This window comes from Didymosphaeria variabile, assembly GCF_027946475.1.
Source record: "Didymosphaeria variabile strain IMI 356815 chromosome Unknown scaffold_6, whole genome shotgun sequence".
NCBI lineage: Eukaryota > Fungi > Ascomycota > Dothideomycetes > Pleosporales > Didymosphaeriaceae > Didymosphaeria > Didymosphaeria variabile.
The window spans coordinates 3,093,708-3,114,147 of NW_026611625.1; the positions used below are offsets into that span (position 1 = coordinate 3,093,708).

At 36.9% G+C, this 20,440-nt stretch overlaps 4 protein-coding genes across 4 annotated transcripts; 3 read left to right on the forward strand and 1 right to left on the reverse strand.

Annotated features, from left to right (window-relative positions):
* Positions 1 to 354: 354 nt before the first annotated feature.
* N0V89_008914 (uncharacterized protein) lies at positions 355 to 2,822 on the forward strand (the record flags this gene model as incomplete). Its single annotated transcript, XM_056217667.1, has 2 exons — positions 355 to 621; positions 672 to 2,822. The coding sequence occupies 2 exons, from the start codon at positions 355 to 357 to the stop codon at positions 2,820 to 2,822; spliced, it is 2,418 nt and encodes an 805-aa protein (XP_056069223.1).
* A 2,586-nt stretch (positions 2,823 to 5,408) lies between these two features.
* Positions 5,409 to 8,650, forward strand: N0V89_008915 (uncharacterized protein; the record flags this gene model as incomplete). Its single annotated transcript, XM_056217668.1, has 5 exons — positions 5,409 to 5,542; positions 5,590 to 6,359; positions 6,410 to 6,735; positions 6,827 to 7,304; positions 7,353 to 8,650. 5 exons carry the CDS (start codon positions 5,409 to 5,411, stop codon positions 8,648 to 8,650), a joined length of 3,006 nt encoding a protein of 1,001 aa, XP_056069224.1.
* Positions 8,651 to 9,198: 548 nt separating this feature from the next.
* N0V89_008916 (uncharacterized protein) lies at positions 9,199 to 9,897 on the reverse strand (the record flags this gene model as incomplete). Its single annotated transcript, XM_056217669.1, has 1 exon — positions 9,199 to 9,897. One exon carries the CDS (start codon positions 9,895 to 9,897, stop codon positions 9,199 to 9,201), a length of 699 nt encoding a protein of 232 aa, XP_056069225.1.
* Positions 9,898 to 10,334: 437 nt separating this feature from the next.
* Positions 10,335 to 10,949, forward strand: N0V89_008917 (uncharacterized protein; the record flags this gene model as incomplete). Its single annotated transcript, XM_056217670.1, has 1 exon — positions 10,335 to 10,949. One exon carries the CDS (start codon positions 10,335 to 10,337, stop codon positions 10,947 to 10,949), a length of 615 nt encoding a protein of 204 aa, XP_056069226.1.
* Positions 10,950 to 20,440: the final 9,491 nt, after the last annotated feature.

Consider the following 20,440-nt stretch of genomic DNA (forward strand, 5'->3'; position numbering starts at 1 on the left):
GCGTCGTTCAATATTTGTGCCGAATAAAGCCGTGGCGAGTGGGAACGTGGCGGGACAAATCAGAGCGTTCCAAATACGAAGATAGCGAACACGCGATCGCTAGATACGTCACGTGTGGCTTAGCACAGTGACAAAGGCGACCTGAAGCTATACCCAAACAATATCGGAGATTGCATCACCAAGCCTCTAGCACGTAGTCCTCTCTCGGAGAGAATAAACGGAGAAAAAAAATCATTCACGGTTTCGTATATTTGCATTGCAACAGCCTTGCTATGGTTGCATGGGTATTCTCTTCCTCCCCTTCTGCGTCCTGCTTTCATTTGATCAATCCTCATCGAGGAGTACGACCATATCATGGGTTTCTCTACACTAGCCCTGCTGGCTTGTCTGACAGCTGCTGAAGCGGTAGCAGTACCAAAAGGCAACCTACCGACGATATTTGGGTCAAATAATACTATCACTCTCAAATGCACCACTTCGACTCCGGACGTAGTAGTCCTTGACTATGGGGCTAATGTCGAGGGCCGTCCCACTTTCGAAGTCCTTTCAGCTACTGGCGACACGTCGGGTCTGGATATCACGTATAGCGAGACTAAATCGGTACTGGACAGTTTCTACACGGTGAGTCCTACACTACGAGTGCTCGAAGCCTACACTGATACATGTTGCAGAGCGATGGCCCCCTCGCTTTGGCTGCAGCTATGGACAACTACAGAGTCAATCAATATAATGTCACTGGGCCCATGCTACATACCAATCGACTTCTTCAGGGAGGCTTCAGATACCAGAAACTCAACCTCTCGACAACAGGCGAACTGGTACTGAGGAACGTCGGTGTGAAGCCCACAATCCCGACCACATCCCTTGATCAACTGCCGGGATATTTCGAGACCTCGGACGAGCACCTCAATCAAATTTGGAAGGTCGGAGCGCGAACTGTTCAACTAAACGACATCCCCGCAAACTCCATTCCTGCGTTCTGGCAGGTTTCCTCCGAGGGTGCTTTGGTTGAGAGCCAAGCCCCTCAAGTGCTGTCAGGCAGCGTCGCTGCTATGTTGATGAGTTATCAACTTGCATTCGAAGTTAAGCCCCTTTTCAAAGGACTAGGATTCTCTGTGCTTGCTGATACTCTCAACTCTGGAATCTACATCTTTTGCAATATAGCAAATAAATCGATCTCGGCACACCTCGGTTCCACCGAGGATTCTCCTCCACTTGCATTCGCAACGTTGCCGGCAAATATAACTCTCGGTTCCTGGTACAAAGTCGAGGCCACTGTGGATGTTACCAACATCGCCGTATCTTTCAACAAGTTTCCAGTTCTTCAATTTTCGCAAACCTCTGCCTTCGTCGGATCCTTCGGGTTAGGCGCGTCATTCGGCCACTCTGCCATTTTCCGAAACTTGTCTGCTACGACCCCGACAGGTCAGATAATCTATTCAGCGTCTTTGACGGATGAGACTTTCTTACCAGACTTCCTGATGGGGACAAATCCCCAGGATACGACGGTGGACGGCTCGAAGCGTGATCGCATTGCGTATGCAGGCGATCTGGATATTGCCCTGGTATCCTCGCTGTCGAGTACCTATGGCATCAGCTACATTAAAGGCACGCTCGATCTTATCGGATCCTACCAATTGACCCCAGGATTCTTTGCACCCACGGCAAAGATCCAACAAGAACCGCTTTCCACTCCTATTGATGCCAACATTACTGGGTTGATTGGCTACTCTTTTAACCTCCTCACCGCAGCTGCAAATTTCTACATGCGCACTGGCGATGTTAGTATACCAAAAGAGTGGGCACCAAGAGCTGTGCGCATGCTGGACTGGGCACACTCTCAAGTTCTGCTTGAAACGGGGTTATTGAACATCACCAACCCTATCTTTGGCGGCGACTGGAATTATTACGATCCGACACAAGCAGGTGTTGTCACCAAATTCAATATGGTCTATGCATACGCACTCCAGGAATGCACTCGGCTTCTTGCGGACGGCGGCGTCGACATCGCGCCATACGTTTCTCGTCTTAATGCGCTGCGAACCGCGATCGACCAGAACCTTTGGTCGAATCAACTCAACGCATACTACCTTTCACAGTCAATCGAGAATGGCTTCGGACAGGACTCGAATGCTCTGGCCATTCTCGCTGGTGTGACCAAATTCAACCACACTTCATCCCGCGTTCTGAGTACCCTAAAGCAGCTTTCCACACCAAAAGGTCCTCTTGCTTTCTCAAACGAAACGATCGGAGCTGGGTTCGCGAAGTTCATCAGTCCCTATGCAAGCGCCTATCACCTTCGTGCCGCACTTGAGGTCAACGACGGCGAGACGGCCATGGATCTGTTGAAAAGCCTATGGTGGCCAATGGCCGACCCTAAGGGAGCTAATTATACTGGATGCTTCTGGGAGACCTTGGACGCAACCGGTGCGCCTGCGCTTGGGCGGATCACTAGCCTCTGCCACGGTTGGGCTGCAGGTCCCACAGGGGAGCTCAGCGATCATGTCTTGGGAGTGAAGCCCGTAGCTCCAGGGTACACTGAATGGCGAGTCGCTCCAGTGACGCTTGACCTGAAGTGGGCTAGCGGCAGGGTTCCCGTGCCAGGAGGTGAGATCTTCGTCGCTTGGAATGCTACAAGATGCGTCATAACCAGGCTAGAAGTGACGAGCCCCAACTCCACCACCGGCACGGTCGTTCTACCTTCATCACAGCAAGATGGATATAATGGAGGTACTTTCAAGGTGAACGGCGAGGTCGTGGCCGGGAATGGGACCTTCCGAATTACAGGGGGGAAGTCTTTCGTCCTTACGTACAATGCCTGAACGCCGAAGCGTAGTTTAATCCTGTCCTATAAAATCTGGGCGTTGGTCCAATGGGTGCCCCCACAATGTAGATATTTGCTGAAGTGCAGATGGAAGATCGGTCAGATCCTATATTTTGTCTCACATGTCGATGTAGATTAACTTCTAATCCAACCGAGGCTTCCCCAGTAATTTTTTGAAGCAAGCCCGTCGCAACGCGATTATTTTCTAGCGGACACAAAGGTTGACAATCAGTCTGTCAGGGCCCTCGGACTCCCGCGAAGTTGTAAAAACAATCACCGCGCCACAATCTACCTTCCAGCTCGACAACCCTCTCGTCAGCCTGTTCAGATTCTACATCTACATCGTCCAATTTGTCTTCGCTTCCGCTTCCACCGCTTGCCGCGCCGCTGCTTCGCCTCGAGGCCGTCTTAGACGAAGCTCTCGGTTGCTGGGTTTTTCCTGTACATAACCCGGCTGTGATCGCGTCAGGGCATACACTGCAAGCGCTGCAACTCATCTAGACCGCACCACTCGTGTCTAGATGATCTCACGTTGTTGCCACCGTTCGATCAGAAACATACGCGTTTGACGAAGGTTAAATGTCGGCTTAGGCGTGCGCGCTTTCTCATTGGTCGCTTGCATGGCGTGCTCTATTCTATCTTGAGCCCAAAGATAAAGCGCTTGCGAGGCAGCTCTAACTCAATCAGGATGGCTCCGCACTGACGGCCAATGACGCAAAGATACCATATCCATGGATGACCTGCGCCACTCAACATTAGCGGCCCACGTCTGCCCCTTGCGCCGTAAAAATGTGATATTCATACGCGTGTATACGTTTTGTCATATTGTGTTCAACATTGTGAGTATATATCGTATATGCCGCCCTGCCTTTCGCTCGCAGCTCACGGGTTACAATAATGGCGGACAACACGAGCGCCTGCAATTTTAGACTCTACTACTACACGCTATTACTCCCTACTACTATTACTACTACTACTATGTTTATAATCCTCTCTATACTATACACCTAGTGCCTAGTATAGTATTATACTCTCTACTTTACCACTTTTACTATTAGTAGCTATTGTAGGACGCGCCTTTCCCCTTATTAATATTAGTAACCTAATAATATATCTAGTTTAGACTATTGTGTATTATAGTCGTATTTAGTCCTACTATAACACCTTAATTAGAGGCTTTATTATCTAGGTAATTCTTATTCTTATTACTCTAGCACTCTACGTTACCTTAATTTATATAATTATTAGACGCCTTATTTATACCTTATATACTAAGTAACTATCTCTTATACCTATTATCTAGGTAATAAGAATATTTATTATAAGTAATATTATCTCCTTTACCCTCTAAGCTAGAGGTAGTAGTGTATAGGTAATAGGCACCTTAGAGCTTTAATTATATAGGTAAGAAGATTATTATTACTTAACTATTTATATAGATTATTATTTATATATTCTTTCTTATAATAGCTATATTATTCTAGTATTACTTTACGTAGTTAAAGGAATCCACAGGTCCCTATTTAGTAAACTAAAAGCGCTATTTTACTATTCTATATATTATTAGCACTTTTATTCTTATCTAAAGCATCTTCTATATTATTAAGTACCTCTAGGGTAATAGTAGTTATCTTATATTATATAAGGTCTTTCTATATATATTTAACGCTATATAGATAGTAACTACTATGTTTATCCTTCTTATCTAGTATATAGGCGATATTAAAAAGTAGCTAACTAGTAATAAGGTTAAACTCCTATCCTAGTAAATCTATTAGAGACGTTAAAGGGTGGTCTATAATATAGGTTTACTATAATAGAGGATTAGACGCTCCGTATAGGTCCTCTAGTAATACTGTAGTATAATTTATTTTGTTACTCGACCGAAGTTACCGCACCTAAATAGACCTCTGGCGGCTGTAGCGCATTTTCTTTCGTCTCCGTGGTTCGCCGTGAACTGACTTGAAGCAATAGGTATGTTTATGTTTAGGCAGTTGTATGATCGCATATTCAATTGTAATATCTTCGGAAGCTTCATAGGTGATAATTAGACTATACTAGTCACTGCACGCGCATAGCTATGTGAAGCATAGGCCTGCTTGGAGAGAGTACATAGCGACCGGTAGTAGCTAGAACGGAATCAACCGAATAGACGAACTAGCAGTGAATAGAATACAGAAATGACGTTGCTTCGAGTACGATCCTTGTTTCTGGCTCAAGCCAAACAGCCGGCGGACTGGTGCCGTTGTCATGCCCTGAGCATGTTCTTTCGTATACAAGATCACGTAGGCGTTTCATCCTTACACTGCCCAAGCGTCTATTGTATTCGTATTCGTATACATAGCGTATATAGGGCTTAGCGGTTGGACACGGCAAAAGCTCGGGCATCTTGCTTCGGCACTAGCAGGTCCTTCAAATTTAAGCTTGCCCAGGTCAATGCAGGCTGTCCGCGAAGTCGGATTATTGTCCGCCGAGCTGTTCCCGCACTTCTGGAAAGGGGAGTCTGACGGAATGACGAAACCAGGCACGTGAAGATATAAGGATGGGCCTGCCCGCAAGCGAGTGCTAGATGCTAAGCTAAGCAATGAAGCCTGTGCGCCTTCTCGCGTCCTTGACGCTTGTAGGCCAGGTGTTTGCCGTCAACAAAATCAGGGGAACAAATGCTACCGCCCAATTCAAGAATCCGCCCACCCAATACCGCCCAAAATTCCGATACTGGTGTGTATCCCACAAATCATTTCCAGGTGCCCGCTGAGAAGAGTTAGGCTGCCTGACGCATCCGTCAACCACAGCTCTGTAGAGGATGATATCCACCGGATCGCGGCTGTCGGAGGTGGTGGCCTCGAATTTCTGCCATTTTACAATTACGGCCTAGGTCCTGCAGTGACTGACTGGTCCATCTATGGCTTCGGCACAGTCGCTTTCAGGAAATTGTTCTATGCTGCCTTGAATGAAACAGCTGCACTACACTTGTCGTTTGACTTCGCCCTCGGCGCGAATCAAGGCGCCGGTGTGCCATCAGCCGTCCAAGGTCCTGGCCTAGCTAAAGAGCTCGTGTATGGAAACACGACGATTCAACCTGGAGCCACCTTCTCCGGCAAAGTTCCGGAGCCTGTGGTTGAGTTCAATCAATTAACGGGCTTTATGAATGTCCCGGAGCTCTGGGGACCGTCTGAGCTGATAGCCGTAGTTGCCGGGAGAGCCCTTGATACAATCCTTCTCGCGGAATATTTCTACTTGTCTGTTCTGGACGAAAAGTCTCTGATTGATCTGACCAACGTCACAGACAAGGGCAGACTGACATGGACTGCTCCTCAAGGCAACGGAACATGGGTCATATTCGCCATCTACGAGCGTTACACCAATCAGCGGAGTTGCGTGTCGATCCTGAATGCCACAACAGCATTAGGAAATGGCTCATGGATGGTGGACCACTGGAGTGCTAACGGTGCCAAAAAAATGACAGATTTCTGGGATCAGCAGATATTGTCCGACGAAGGTATAGCTACGCTCGTGAGGGAGATTGGCGGGTATAGTGAGTGCTGCATCGCTTGTTTGCACACTTAGACTGACATGTCATTTAAGCCTGGGAGGACAGCATGGAAATGCAAGCCGCTCTGCCCTGGACGCCTGATCTATTCACGCGGTTCGAAGAACTCCACGGATACAGCATCACTCCATACTTACCCCTTCTGTTCCATGCAACAAATGCATGGGGTGGGTTCCTCCCTCCGTACAACATCACCTATACGCTTGGCGAATACGTCACCGATGGAGGTCCCTACGTGCAGGACTACAAGAGCGCGCTCAGTCAAGGTTATGTAGACTATGTGGAACATTACAACAATTGGGCTTCATATAAAGGAATTCAGCTGTCTAACCAACCTGGATATAACATGCCAATTGACATGGTAAGTTTTTCGATATCAGTTTATGAAGCTGTTGTAGCATGTCCCATTTAGACCCGTGGACCGACTGAAGCTAAGTTCTAATACTTTACAGGCGGAAGCTGTATCGCATGTGCAGATACCAGAACTCGAATCTCTTGGCTTTGCTGAGAATATCGACCTCTATCGGCAGTTCACCGGCGCGGCTCATCTTGCAGGGCGGAATGTTATCTCGACGGAGATTGGCGCCGTGCTCGGTGGGGCTTACAAACTTCGCATCCCCGAATTGAAGGCACAATTCGATGGATCCTATGCAGCGGGCGTGAACACGATGGTGATCCATGGGTATGCTTACAGCGGCGAATATTTCAATACCACATGGCCTGGCTATACACCCTTCCAGTACACATATAGTGAGTTGTGGAACCACCGACAGCCGGCGTGGCAGCATCTCGATGACCTCCTTACATACTCGGCAAGGAACAGTATGACGATGCAATCCGGCGCACCGAAAGTGGACATTGCTTTTTACTACTTCAAGATTCCCTTCACATTTGCAGAGATTTATTCTGGGTTCGATATGAACAAATACGGTGAGTCAAACGAAAATTATAGGTAATGGCCCAGCTAATATGTACAAGGATATACATTCGAGTACCTGGGCCCGGAAAACCTAGCCTCTGAGAAAGCTGCGGTCGTTGATGGGGTTCTCGCTCCCGAGGGACCTGCATTCAAGGCATTGGTCATCTACAACCAGGCACAGATAACGCCGAATGCTTCTGCTGCATTAATAAAATTTGCACAGAACGGGCTACGGATTTATCTTGTGGGCACGATCCCGAACACCACAGTCGGGATGACTGGACAGCGGCAAGTTTCAGAAAATATCAACGAGCTCCTAGGATACAAGAGCGTCCGGGTCATTGACCTCGAGAGTTTTTCTGCGTCTACAATTGCTGCAGATGGAATACTTCCCCGCGCCCAGGTAGACCTTGCATCCAATGCGTCGCAACTTTACACCTTCTGGACCGTTGACACCAACTCGCGCTCAGAGTATGTCTATTTGTACAACCAGGGCGCCGACGGCGTGTTCAACATCACCTTCGCTGTCGGCGGAGACTTAGTGCCCTACATTCTGGATTCTTGGACCGGAAACCAGCTCCGATTGGGCGTTTTCCAAAGAGAATCTACCAACGTCGTCTTGGGAGTTGAATTACGGTCCAATCAAACGAAGATAGTCGCATTCATGGTTGGCTCTGGAGCACAACAAAAAGAGCACGTGATCGCCCATTCCCTCAACATCAAGACCGTTCATCTTACCGAAGAAGGTAGCTTGGAGGCATTGGTTTCTGACAATGCCTCAGCATGGATGACTTTGAGCAACGGTTCGCAAGTTGAACTTCCAGCTGGCAACACAACATGGCAAAAGAGTACGGCTCTAGACTCTTGGAATCTCACAGTCGAAGCTCATGGACCAGATCATGCCTCGCTTGAAGGCAACATCACAACCGTAAATGTAGGCACGCTAGATCATCTAGCACCCTGGACACAGATCCCTGGAATCGAACATATCAGCGGCGTAGGTACATACCGCACCCGCTTCGAGATATCAGTCGACGGCTCGACGGCCATTCTAATAGACTTCGGGCCTGTCCTACATACGATGAAGGCATGGTTAAACGGGAAGCAAGTTCCCGTTATCGACCCGACGAATCCCGTGGTCGAAGTTTCGGACCTTGTCGTATCTGGCAGCAACTTGATGGAGGTAGAGGTGACTACGTCACTTTTTAACGCGGTCAAAGCAAATATCGACCATATTTTCAGCATGGGCTATGGTCCACAGACTCCATCGTATTATACCGACGGCGACTGGCAAGAATTTGGACTTATTGGGCCCATAAAGCTTAATACCCTTCGGAAGGTACTAATAACATACTAAGATAATTACTCTATCGTCTGCTAGAATTCTTAGCTATGCTATTGCATCTCTAGCGAATGCCGATTCAAGTTTTTATTCCTTGTTGTATTTGCTTGGTGATACCTGCATGTGTGCGTGTCGTATGTGTCTCCCAGAAACCTGGGATCCCCTCCTGGCCAAAGTGACACGGCATGACGGTACAAGCGTTGGCTCATTGACAATTTTCAATACCTCCCCATTTGCGGGCTACAAGTAGTCGTGCTTTAGCGTTAGAGTGATTGATGTTGACTTTTGGACTAGTGACGATGACGTAGGAGCTGATAATACAGTCAGAAAGTAAGGTAGCGTTAACGTAGTGCAAGGAATCAAGGGACCTAATTCGGCTATCACACCACAGACATTGGCCAGGAATCTCGTCTATCACAGCGATCCTTTGATGATTTGTATTAACGCGCAAGTATTATACATGCTTCTTCCTACTTGCTAATTAAACGTAATGACTGAAACTAACTACCTAGAGTGTGACCCACCGAACTGGCTGAGCAAATTGCTATGCGAAGCAGCTCCTCTCAAAAGTCATCGCCTTCTTCAACACATTGCATCAGTAAAACTTGGCCTCCATTCTCTTCTTCTGCTTTCTCCCAGTCTCCCTCAAGCTGCTCCAATTCCTCAGTTTCTACCTCTAGAATATCGGGTTCATCTTTTGTCTCATCAACGCTCGCCTTCCGCCAACTCTCTTTGGCTGTCCACCGCGGCACTTCGGACAGCTTGAGGTTGTCAATATTTTTACTATGCAGCCAACGACAAGAGATTTTGCAATATTGCAAGACACAAATCTGCTCTCCAGGCGCGACAAACTGGGTCTTCGATCCATCCAAAACCTTCTGGTGTCCAGCCACAGTAGGGTCGAAGATACCACCAAGCGGTGCGATAGCTCCGACGGCCGCGAGCGAAAGGCCAACAGGTAGAGTTGCCTCACCGGCGAGTTGGTGTCCTTCGACCGACTCGTGCACAATGCGAGCGCCCGTCACAGTGTGAAAGCCAATGACGAGATAGATTCCATCCCCACTAAGAGAACGCTCTATCCATCTTCTAGTATCGTCAAAGTTTGTAGCCTCCCTGAACCAGGCTTCTGAGTTGTCCAGTGTATAAGTTTTAACAGCGTTCGTCTCGATTCGCACCTTGGTGTTCGCTCGCTTTGAGAATCCGGATGACATAAGTGATGTCAGCTTTGCCGTAAAGCCAGCACTGTTTTCGCCTTGCGACATTCTCGCATACTGGCTACGAACGATGGGTTTTTCTTCAGGAGCCTGCCGGTAGGGTGGATCGTGGTAGTTCAGGCTAGGAATTCGACGGACTTTACTAGCCGCCCAAGTTTGACGGAACTTAGGGGAAGGAAGAAGTCCGACGAGATAATGCTCAGTGTCATAATTGCAGTGGATATAATGTCAAATCTCATCTATTGGAATAGGTTGAGGGTTGGAGAGAGTCGTGTACGAGTTAAATGCATTCCACTTTCACTGCCTGCACAATGTGAGACGCCAAGTGCTCAGCCACTCCCTGGCAGAGCCAGCGCCACATGCACAGCCCCGCCACGACAGCTGGACAGGCAGGCTGTACGTGAGTTCGTCTCATTTCCTGCACGCGCTCCAGATAGACTTGCGCCTGTTCCACAGCAAATTGGATGCGCCATCTTTTACACATGATGGACGAAGATACGGCGATGGAGAATAGCGAGCTGTCGCAACTATTCAAGCAAATGCAAGATGACGGCATCGAGCCAACAGAGCTTTTGGCCCAAATGGCTGTGCAGGCGTACAAGGAGCATATCCGCACCGACAAACTAGATTTGATTGATGCCGCTGTTGCCATGGCCGCAGAGTCAGTCAAACGCACACCTGTAAGTAGCGATACGCTTCCGACTCATCTCTCCATATATGGAGTAATGTTGGCAAGCCGGTATGAGCGAACAGGCAATATGGCCGACCTAGAAGCTGCTATCCAGACAGCCCAGCAGGCCATCAACTCCGCGCCAGACAACCATCCTGATCGGGCGGCCTGGTTAAACAACCTTGGAAACAAACTTAGAAGTCGATACGAGCGAACAGGCGACATGGTCGACCTGGAAAAGTCTGGCGACTCGTATTCTTGTGCTTGGAAATGCGAAAACAGCATACCCTTCTATCGTGTTCAAGCTGCGGCGCAATGTGTGGACGTTCTAGGCTTATTAGGAAAACTGAATCATGCCGCAGAACTTACCGGGAATGCCATTAACCTACTACCGACCATCTCGAACAGATCTCTCCAACGTAGTAATTAACAGTATACCGTGTCGTATTTCTCTAGACTCGCCACCTTAGCATACTTGGTTTATCTTTAACTTAGGTTACTAGAGTAGGCGCTGCAGATTCTTAAGAGAGAGTAGACTATTATCCTTAGTTAGATTATTAGTAACTAAAGTAACCTCTTAACTCTAAGCTAGGTATATCTAGAGATAGCTAGTTATTTCTAAAACTATCTTAATAAGATAAATGCTTCTCTTCCTAGGCAAGATAACCTACTTATTATAAAATATACTTAATAATAGCATTAAGATAATATGGTAGTATTCGAGCTATACGTCTAAAATATCTATAATATTCCTAGTTATAAGCGGTTCCTTCTTAGCCTAACACTAGCCAAAATATATATATACATAATAGAAGGGCCTATTACTATAGTTAATATTACTACTATTAGTAGTTATATAATAGTTATCTTATTATTAGAAATTAAGAGTATTAATATGCCTAAGCTATTAGCGTTAGACGCCTAGAGATAGCTAAATAGGTAGTAAAAGATAGACTAAGAAGGCCTTAACTCTAGTAATAGAAAGCTATAGAAATATCTAAATTAGCTTTAGTAGGTTTATCTAAGAGACGTTTTTATAGTATATAACTTTATAGTATAGTAGGTAAAGTAAGGCCTTCTAAGAATCTAGTAAATTAGAACTAGGTTAGCTAGCTTAATACCCTTCTATACTATAGGAAACTATAGGCCTAGATCTAATAAAAATCTTTTTAAGAGAGAGCTTTTATCCTATATACTATTAATTAAGGCTCTTATATATAGGTAAGAGTAGTTATAGAAAAGTAATATCTATAGTAATAGTATATTACTAGTAACTATAATAACTACTTCTAACCTCCCTACACTTTATAGAGTTAAAGATAAAAAGAAAGTAATTTTATAAGTACTTTCTACTTACTTCTTATTAGATATATATAATTATCTAAGCACTAGCTATATTATTTAAAGCCTAGAATATTATAGTATTACTTACTTTACTTACTATAGACTAATAAATTATACTAATCTATTAAAGAGTAGGCTAGTATTCTAGAAGTAGAATAATACTAAATATCTTACCTAAAATATAATAATAGTATATAATATCTCTAAAATAAACTTAGAGTGCGTAAGGCTAGTATATTTTTTAGTTTACTTAATAGCTATTAATAGAGTAGTAAGACTAAGAGATAAGGTTATTTATATTATTAGTAGATTTTAGGTTACTAGAATTATATATATTATTGGCTATTAATAGCCATTAGTAGATATAGTCTATAGAGAGGTTATAAAAATATTTTATAATATACTCTTTAGAGGAAATAGAAAACTAAAGGGTAAAGATATTATATTAGTGCTATATAAAGTAGTAAGCTCTATTAGAGAAAAAAAAGTAGAACTAGCTATTAAAATAGGTATAGTTTATCTACTATAGGGTATAAAAACTACTAATTACCTAACTTAAATAATATATTATTTATAGAGCTTCTATAACTATAGAGGTCTAATAACTAAATATTTATAAAAGTACTAGCTCTACTAAGAGCTATTTTTATATTATAGAAAGTATTCTAACCTATTTTTTATTTTATAAGATTAAGAATACACACGCCTAAAACTATAATTACTAAATTAGAGTACTACACTAAGTCTTATTATAGCTCTAAATTCTATATCTATTTAGGTAATAATCTAACTATAACTTAGAAAAGAAAATTTATTATAATAAGCCTATATAAAATACTAATATTAAAGTAGTAAGCACCTAAGTAAAGGACTATATAGTAGAAATAAGTAAGCTATAAGGTCTAGAAACTAATACTAGTTAGTACTATATTTAATAATTTAAAGAGGCTTTTTATTCCTTACTACTTATAGGTCTTTTTATTTATTATCTCTTAGTAACTATAGTATTACGCGTACCTTTATACTTAAAAACTAAAAGGGCTATAAATAATAACTACTCTAAGCTAGTTTAAATGCTCTATAGAAAGCTTACTAAGCTATATACTAAATATAACTACTATATCTATTTTATAGTATTATATAATAGCTAATTTAATAGATATATATCTATAGAAGGGATAGGCTAGTGTTATAAACTAGATAATAGTAGGGAAGTTTAGGCACTTATAAAGGTAGAAGATGTAATAACTAGGGTTATAATAAAATAAAAACGCGCTAAGTTACTTAGATAGTAGTTACATAACTTACTTAGCTATTTAGGGCTCCTAAGCAACTAAGTAAGATCTCTATATAGAAATATAAGGATAAACCTTTATACTTATATTTAACCTAAGTTTTAATCTATTATTTAGATTTACTTAGGCCTTCCTTATTAACTTATTACACTTTATAAGATATTTCTATATTAATAAGAATCCCTTCTTCCTCCCCTTAGTAAGTCTTGCCTAAGAACTAACCTTAACCTATTTAGGACTAGCTACCCTTCCTAGATTAAACATTTTAAACACCCTTAATATAACTATAAGGACTCCTACTTCTTCTATAGCTTTAGATAATACTATTACTCTAATAGGTAACTCTAAGAGTAAAGCATATAAACCTAATTTATATTATAGTAATAGAAAGTATACTAATATCTAGCTTCTTTAGTTAGACCTCTATTTCTTTAAACTTAATAAATAACCTAAAGATAAATAAAAGGTTATCTTCGCAGCTACTTATATATAAGGTAATGCTAGAGAATAGATTTAACCTTATATAACTAAGTATCTAGAAATAGACCATAATAATAAAGAAGAAGAATATATAGATAACTATATAGATATAGTTAATATTATTAAAGACTATACTAACTTTAAGAAATACCTTAAATAGATATTTAGAATTGCTAATAAGGTACCTATTATAGTATAAAATATCTAAACTATAATATAATAATAATTAGTAGCTAAGTATATAGTAGAATTCCGTAAGAACGCTATATAACTTAACTAGAATAATAAGTTACTAATAATAATATATAAATAAGGTCTTAAGAAACCTCTAAGAGAAGAACTTCTATATAGTAGAGGAATTATTAGAACCCTTAATAAATTATATAATAAATTAATTAGAATTAATAGAGAATAGTTTACACTATAATAGGAATTTTAATATAACCTAAAGAATATTAGTTTTAGATAACTAGTACCTATAGTCTATAGGGTACTACTAAAAGAACCTTAATATATATTATAAGACTCCTATAGATACTAGTTAATAGAAGATATCTAGTTTAACTACTTAGGTAAAAAAAAAGAAAAAGGATTAGGCTTTTATAAGCCTAATACGCGTATCTTAGATAGAACCTAATAATAGGGGACTAAGACTTATATATATTTTATATATAGTAAACTAGGCTATATTACTAGGAACTATAGATCTAAGAATAAGGTTATTAGATAATTAAACGTACTTACTACCCTAATAAAGGAAATTAAGAATAAAGAATAGACTATTATAAATACTATTAGTAATCTTATACTTAATAATAAATCTAGATTAGAGTTATTAACTAATTTATAACTTTATAAGGACGTAGAAGAAGAATAATCTAAAAAAATAAATAAGAAAGTTAAATAAATACTAACACCTTACCTATAATTTAAAGGTAAGAAAGTAATCTTTACTAATAGAGTAAATATATAAGAATACTTAGATAAACTACTAATCTAACTATAAAATAGAGATATATTATTATTACCTATAATAATCTTACTATTATTCTCTATACCACTAGAAGCTTATAATAAACGCTAACTAGAAATTATTATAAAAGAAGATAGGTAATAGGTAGAATATAGATATATATAATAAAACCCTAGTAAAGACTTCTATAATAAGGACCTAGATTATTTACTAAAGTACTACCTAGACTACTAAAATCTATAGCACTTAAGTATCTAATAGACTATATATAAATATAACTAGTGCCTAATCTACTATAGAGCTAAGGAATTATATAGAGATAAATAACTACTATATAAGTAATAATACTACTAGAAATAGTATAATTACCTAATTAATAAATATAATAAATATTTATAGAATAAATAAGAAAGGCTATACTTCCTAAGTATAAATAATATATAGAATATAGTAACTAGTATACTCTATAATAGAATATATACCTAGAATAGATAGTAAACTTACTTAAATATTAACTATAGTAGGTACTAGGATAATAAATATATCTATAGATTTAGTAAAAACCCTAACTAAATAAGAATAGTTATTAATATTTATATAAAAATAAGTATAGTATAAGATAGTAAAGCTTCTAAAGAAAAACTATAGTAGAAAGATAACTATAGTAGAAGAAGAGAAGGGTAGAAATAAAAGAAATAATAATAAGGAAATATAGACTACCTAGCTTCTAAGAAGAATAGTTCTTTTTTAGACTAAATTCTAGCCTATAAGGCCTAAGAAACCCTTAATAATTAATAGATAGGTAAGAAGACACTATTAGAGAATTAAATACTATTAATAGTAAAGTACTAATTAAGCTACTAGTTTAGCTTAATAAAATATAAATTAGGGCACTACTAGATTTAGGTATATTAGAAAACTTTATATTCTAAAAGGTAGTACTATAAGTAGGACTCTAGCTAATACTTAAGGATAAAGCCTATCCTATCTATATTATAAATAAAAGTTAAATACTAAATATACTATAAATTACTTATAAAGTTACTACTATACTTTAGATCTATAGATATAAGGAGATAATTACGCTTAATATACTAAATAGATTTAGGTATAATATTATATTAGGGTTACCCTAGTTAAGGAAGCATAACCTATATATTAATTAGGGTTTAAAAATACTATCCTTAGAATACTATAAATATATACTATAGGCTAAGCCTATGTAATAGTAGAGATTAATAGTAGATAAGAGTACTATTAATAATATAGACTTATAATAGAAAGTTAAAAAATAAAAACTATTCTTAGTAGATGCTAGTAGAAACTACTAGATTATAAAGTATAAGAAGAAGAAAGAAAGTATACCCTTAAAAGTACTAAAAGAGTATAAAGTATAGATATATATATTTATAAAAAGAAAGAAAAAGTAAATCTACTAGAATATTAGCCCTAGAATTATATAATTAACCTAGAAGAAGGGAAGATACTACCCTTTAAACTACTATATAGTAAGATAGGAAAAGAACTCTATAAAAAATATAAATTTATTAAGATACACCTAGTAAAGAGATATATTAGACTATTAAAGTTACTAGTAGTAAGCCCCTTTATATTTATTAAAAAGAAGGATAGATTAAATAGACTATATAAGAGGCTAAGAGCCTCCTTAAGTACTTAGTTATCTAAACCTTAGAAGCTTAATAGGGGTAACTAAGCTTATTAAACCTTAAAAGCTTAATAGGGGTAACTAAGCTTATTAAACCTTAGAAGCTTAATAGGGGTAACTAAGCTTATATTAAAGTATAAAACCTAAGCTAGAATATAGATAGAAACCTTATTAATCTATAAAAAGTTTTACTCTAGCTATTTTAGCTTACTAAGCACCTAGCCCCTTATAGTGTTCTATATAGCCTTACTAGAAAAGGCACTATAGAATATAGAACCTATAGTTTATAAAGTAGATATATATAGGGAATAGTAAGAAGAGTAGAAAGTAGTAAGTATTAATAGGTACTAACTAGTAAATAGTTAGAGCTACGATAAAGTTAAATAGCTAGAATATAATAAGAAAGGGAACCTATAAAATAATACCTAGAAACTAGAAAGTAATTTTAACTATCTTAAGAAGTTAGAAGAATTTTAGTTAAAATAATCTTTTAAAGGAAGCCTAGAGATATTAAACTAAGAGTTAGACTACCTTATAGTAAATTATAAAGATTACTACTATTAGAGAAGGTATAAGTAGTATTTTAAAAAACTACTTTATCCTCCTTAGAACTATTTTATAGACTAGTAGCTTTTAGCTTTATTTTTTTCTAATCTAGCTTAGCCTCTAAAAATACTAACTAATAATTCTTTTATTTATTAAGAAGCTCCTTCTATTTTTATAACTATAATACCTTTACCTAGGTAGTAGTAAGGGTATCTAAAATCTCTTTCTAGGCTTTTTTAGCCTTAATAAGTTTAGCTTAAATTTTAGCTTAGAAATAACTAGTGCTATACACTATAGATAATTAATATAGATAGAACTATAATAGTAGATAATATACTTTTAGCTACTAAAATACTATTAATATTATAAAAACTATAAATATTAGAACTAATATAAGCTTTATAGGTAAGGCGCCTAGGTATATTATATAGTAAAATCTTATATAGAATCTTTAACTAATTATAGTAAGAATAAGGTATAGTAAGGAATCTATAATAACTAATTTTATTAGTAAGTATAAGTTATTTATTAGTTTTATAAGAAGGTATAAAGGGTAATAATAACCTAACTTATAATAGGGCTTACCCTACTAATATAGTACTACCTCTATAATAGATTAATCTTTAGGCTAAAAACTTAAAAGGGGGAGATAGTATTATAGCTACTATACTAATAATAGTAGTAACTAATTAGATTATATAGGGGAAGAATATAATTATAGGTTAGATACTAAGTATAATATAAATATATAAGAAAGTTACGTAATTAGATCTATAAATCTATAGAATAGAGCTATAGAGCCTAGATCTATAAAATCTATAGATAGAGCCTATAGAGCTATTATTAGATAGTAGTATATAGAGATAATAGATTACTACTAGGTAAGCCTTTATTATTAATCTATAATATAGTTCTCTATATCTAGTTTTCTTATAGAAGATTACTATTAAGTCTTTAGTAATATATTTTTATAGTAGTAATTAATTAATATTTATACTATATATAATCTATATAACCCTATATACTACTTATCTCTTACTAGAACCCTAATAGGGCTATAGCTAGTAATAGAGTCCTAGAGGCCCTATTATAGGCGCTTATTAAAATAAAAAGAAAACTATTAACGGCGTATTATTTATAAATAGATAGATAAATAGAATATATAAACTAGATAATAAAAACGTACCTACGTATCTACTATAATAGTTAGAAGAATAACTAGGTTTCTTTACTACTAATAGTATAGTTAGCCTATAATAATAAAATATTAGTAATATTAGGATTTACACTATTCTATATAAACTATAGGAGATACCTATATCTATTTAACTAAATATTCTATATAATAATTAACGTAAAAGAAGCCATAGATATAGTAAAAAAAATAAAAAAATATACTAAGAACTCTAAAGATACCTTAAGAAAGCTTAATAGTAAGTAATTTTATACTTAAACTAAAAATAAAAAATAGTACCTTAGCTAAAGAAGGGGATAAAGTATATCTACTTATAAAGAATCTTTAAACCTAGAAGAAAAAATATAAAAAACTAGATTATATTAAAATTAGACTATTTTATATTTCTAAATAAATATTACTAGTAAACTATAAGCTAGAATTACCACTAGATATAAAAATATACCTAGTATTCTATATATTACTATTAGAGCTATTAGATTCTAAAATACTAGTTAAGATAACCTTCTACTATTAGCTAGAGAAAGAAAATAAGTATAAAATTAAAGTAATTCTAGACTATAATTATATTATAAGGGGTTTCTATATACCTAATCTAGGCCGGTCTTATAGATATTTAGTAGTTAGGAATAGATAGATAATAATAGATATTAGAATATTTTAACCTTACTATAGTAGGTAAGGTAATAATTATATAAGAAGGCTAATAGATCTTATATAGAAGATATACTTTAATTTTAACTATAAAAGTTAACTATAAAAAATAGAAAAGATACTAAAGTCCCTTTAGACTATATACTATTCTTTATTATTTTAGAGATTCTACCTAGACTCTAAGGTTCTAGGGCCCCCTAAGGTCCCTAGGGTCTTTAAGGTCCCTAGGGTCTCCTACTTATACTAGACCTTCTTATATAATAAATAATATAAGCTACCTATTTAGCTAGCCTATAGGGCTTAATCTAGCTTACCTTTAATACTTAGAATATTAGTAATATTCTCCCTACTCGCCTTACTTAGTCCTACCGTGATTATAATAAATTAGTAATAAGGGTAATACCTTATTAAATAGAAAGGATACCTATATAGTAAAAATATATAAAAACCTATTAGCTATCTATAAAACTATTAGTAAAAGATCTAGAAATACTATAGATAAATACGTACTAAAAGCTAGAAATAGGTAAAGTAGCTATACTATTAATAAGGTCTATTATTAACTATATAGTAGGAGAAAATCTAACTAAGGTATTAGTAATAATATAGTTAGAGAATACTATATTTATCTCTTTACTATTCTTAGCTAGCTTATTTATAAAATATAAGGCCTTCTTATATATATACTCTTTAGCCTATACTAAAATTCTCTTATTCTATAATAACTAAGTAATTATAATTACTAGTTCTTTCTTATCTTCTTTAACCTTCTTCTTATACTCTTTATAAGTTTTATCTAAAGAGGACTAAGATATATCTATATATAGCTTTCTAATATAAATATACTTAGTATACTTTAAACTAGAATTAGGTATAATATAATATAGAATATATTTTATAGTACACTTAATATAGAGGGTTTCTATAGTTATATTAGCTCTAAGAATTTTGTTATATAAATAGAGTTAGTAAAAATAGGAGTTAGAAGGCATTATAGGTACCTACTAGATTAATAGATATAGGGCTTATACTTATATAATAGTAACTAAGGGATACGTAATTTAAGAATAAATCTAAAAAAAAGGGGGATAATATTAGAATCTAGACCTAAGTAAGGGTTAGGACCTTATTTTATATTATAATACTACTTACTATTAGCTTACCTAAGTAGAGTATATATTTTAACTATACTACTAGGCGCTAAAAGGATATTACGTAACTAATAGTTAATAAGTAATAATTAACTACTAGATATATAACTAATAGTTAATAAGTAATAATTAACTACTAGATATATAACTAATAGTTAATAAGTAATAGTTAATAAGTAATAGTTAACTACTACTTAAGCTAAGTATATAGGAGTATAAAGTATAGGGACCTTATACTTATATTTAACCTAAGTTTTAATCTATTATTTAGATTTACTTTAGCCTCCTTATTAACTTATTATACTTTATAAAATACTTTTATATTAATAAGAACCCCTTCTTCCTTCCCTCTATAAGTCTTATCTAAGAACTAACCCTAACCTATTTAGGACTAGCTACCCTTTCTAGATTTAATAAATAATAACTTTTAATAATCTATATAGTAGTCTAGGAGAGGTCTAGTACCTATAGTATACTATATAGTAACTCTCTAGTCTACCTATTATTATTCTAATAGTTTTTTTACATAATCTCTTATATATATAGTAACTAATTATAAGTAATAACTATAATCTAAAATAAGGTTCTAACTCCCTCTTAGGTATTAAATCTAATAA